The sequence below is a fragment of the Montipora capricornis genome, chromosome 14, assembly GCF_036669925.1.
Source record: "Montipora capricornis isolate CH-2021 chromosome 14, ASM3666992v2, whole genome shotgun sequence".
Lineage (NCBI taxonomy): Eukaryota > Metazoa > Cnidaria > Anthozoa > Scleractinia > Acroporidae > Montipora > Montipora capricornis.
This window is the reverse complement of record NC_090896.1, coordinates 22,215,997-22,218,496: the sequence shown is the minus strand read 5'-3', so window position 1 is coordinate 22,218,496 and position 2,500 is coordinate 22,215,997. Positions and strand designations below refer to the sequence as shown.

Sequence of the window (2,500 nt, the reverse complement as noted above, 5' to 3'; positions counted from 1 at the left end):
TACTATTGATTCCTCTGGAAGTGAAGGTCACCCCTTTGAAAATTATTTTCTCTACTGGCTTAAGTCCCAGAGCCCCTATACACTCTATCCTTATAACTGATTGGTTCCTAAACATGGAAGCCTGAGGCTTATTACGTGGAGTCAATAGTTGTTATTACCATGGTTGAATTATCCCCTTTGTGTGGGATGAAATGTATTTTAAATTATAAAGATAATTTCGATTCCTGCCAGGGTTATAATAAACAGACAAATGACACACAAGTATTCTGGTCAGTGTATTAAAAATACAGACTAAGGTGATAATGTCACTGTTGAAAAAACCCTTTAGAAGTGCTTTAGTTACATGTTAAAGCCTAAACATTCTTTTGCTTAATTAGGCCTAAGGTTAGCACTTCTAAAGGATTTGGGCTTTTTTAACAGTTACATTACAACCTTAGTCTGCATTTTACACTGATGGCAAGTAAATAAAATAGTGAAACCTCTCAACCCCAGATGATTACTGGGACAAAATTCAACCGCATAGTAATTATAACCCAAGATGAAAGTAACCCTAGGATTGAACAATCATGTACTTGTAGCCCCAAAATAAAAAAAAATTCCCAGCATTTTGCAGTGTTTGGCTGAAAAATCTCTAGGTGTAATCAGGTCAAAAGGAAAGGGAACTAACAAAGATTAGTTGAAAAGTCGCCAAGCTGGCTGCATGCAAATCATTTATGTCTTGTCACTTTGCTTTGAAGAAATTTATGGAAATTAAAAAATCATATCACTAGTAAACTGTGAATATGTTGGGTAAATTTACGGCACTTTCGCCAGCCAGGTAAATTTTTGATTGATGGTCAGTGCGAGCAACAATGATTGTTTACGCAAAATATTGAAATATCTTCGAGCAAATAACCAAATTAAAATGGTAATTGAGTATTAAAGCAAAATTTTTAGAAAGAATGTAACCGACTTCAATGTGAAAAACCTTACACTTGGAATAGCTTTGAAGAAGATAAAATGGCAAATACATCTGCACAATCATGTTTAGATCAGATTTTTGGCGAATATATCAGTTGTGCTAATTTAAAAGTAATCCGGACAAATAGGGAACACCTACCGAAATCAGCCAAAAACAACTTTGTGGTGCGCAGCGGCTACCTATAAAAACCTAGAGATGATCTGTAGTGGTGATACAGCTGTAGGCAGTCCATGGACAAGGGTTGAAGTCAGGAATAGTGTAACATTGTTACACCATTGCTACAGCCGTACCATCTATAGTAGTTTAATAGTAGCATCTGTTCTAGTTAGAAATCAAAACTCAATTTTTTGTATCCTTTTGTGTTACTCTCAGCTTCTGCCCAACCAAAGAATTTTGCCAAAGAAAATGTGCATCGTATTAAGGAAATGCAGAAAGCCAATCGAGAAAAGCAAAAGGAAGCAAACACAAATGAACCAGTCAAAGCAGTGTATAAACCTGGAAAGTTTGATCATGTGGATTCTAAAGTGGCTCAAGATGTGAAGGCATGTATGATGCATTTTTGAGTTCTGGAGAATTATTGACTTGCATTGATTTTAGTGTATGAAATATGGTGCATTTTGTTGAGTACCGGAGAATTAGTGACTTGCATTGATTTTAGTATACGAAATCACAAAATTCATTTGGCCTGGCATTTATTTTTGTGATTCTTTACCCATTGTTGCCTGAACTGTCCCAACTGACGAGTAAGATCATCTGTTGTTTGACAGAGTAAAATTTACTAAGTCTGACCCCTAAGAGTCAATGGGTTAAATATCATCATCTTTAGAATTTTTGCACACAGCATGAAAATCATTTTACAGTAGCTAGCAAAAATAATGCATACAGGTAAAATTCTCTATTTTCTTAGTCTGTTAAATTTCTGAGTCAACATCATAGATCTTTCAATAACAATTTCAGCTACATGTACATGTATAACTGTACGCTAATGTTTTTTAACATTTTGCTGAAACAAATCATGTTGAATATTACAGGGTTCAGGTATACATGTACATGTAATACCTTATTACGTACAAAGAAGCATTTCCATCTTTTACTGATTAATGCCATTGTTGTGTTAACAATTTCATGTCTTTTCCAAATGGTGTTGATAGCACAAGTGTTACAAATATTATACTAAAAATACAAATTACCACACTTTTGAATTTTTTAAGGAACATGTTTTGATGTTTCACAACATCATCATCATCATCATCGGCCATAGTGACTACATGTATAACTTTATACAGTACCGGTATATTGTCACTACGGCTGATGATGATGATGTTTGAAGCATCAAAATTGCTTCCTTAAATTCAAAAGTGTGGTTCAATGTATTTTAAAAAATACAATGTAATTCCATGTCTATAATCAGGCACCACCAGCCCCACCACAGAGGTCAAATTCTGCTACTTTTCTTCGAGCTGGTTCAAGAAATGGGCCCCCAGTTAAAGATAGACCCACATCATGTCAACCAGTTATACCACGGGAAATGAAGTTGAC

The 2,500-nt window shown here is 35.0% G+C and overlaps 1 protein-coding gene across 1 annotated transcript in view; it reads left to right on the top strand.

Annotated features, from left to right (window-relative positions):
• Window positions 1-2,500, top strand: part of LOC138032696 (enkurin domain-containing protein 1-like) — a 24,982-nt gene that overhangs the window by 6,467 nt on the left and 16,015 nt on the right. Inside the window, exons 2-3 of the mRNA XM_068880396.1 lie at window positions 1,334-1,503; window positions 2,373-2,500. The exon at window positions 2,373-2,500 is cut by the window's right edge and continues 28 nt beyond it. Coding sequence (XP_068736497.1) covers window positions 1,334-1,503; window positions 2,373-2,500 — 298 coding nt within the window. The remainder of the gene's footprint in view (window positions 1-1,333; window positions 1,504-2,372) is intronic.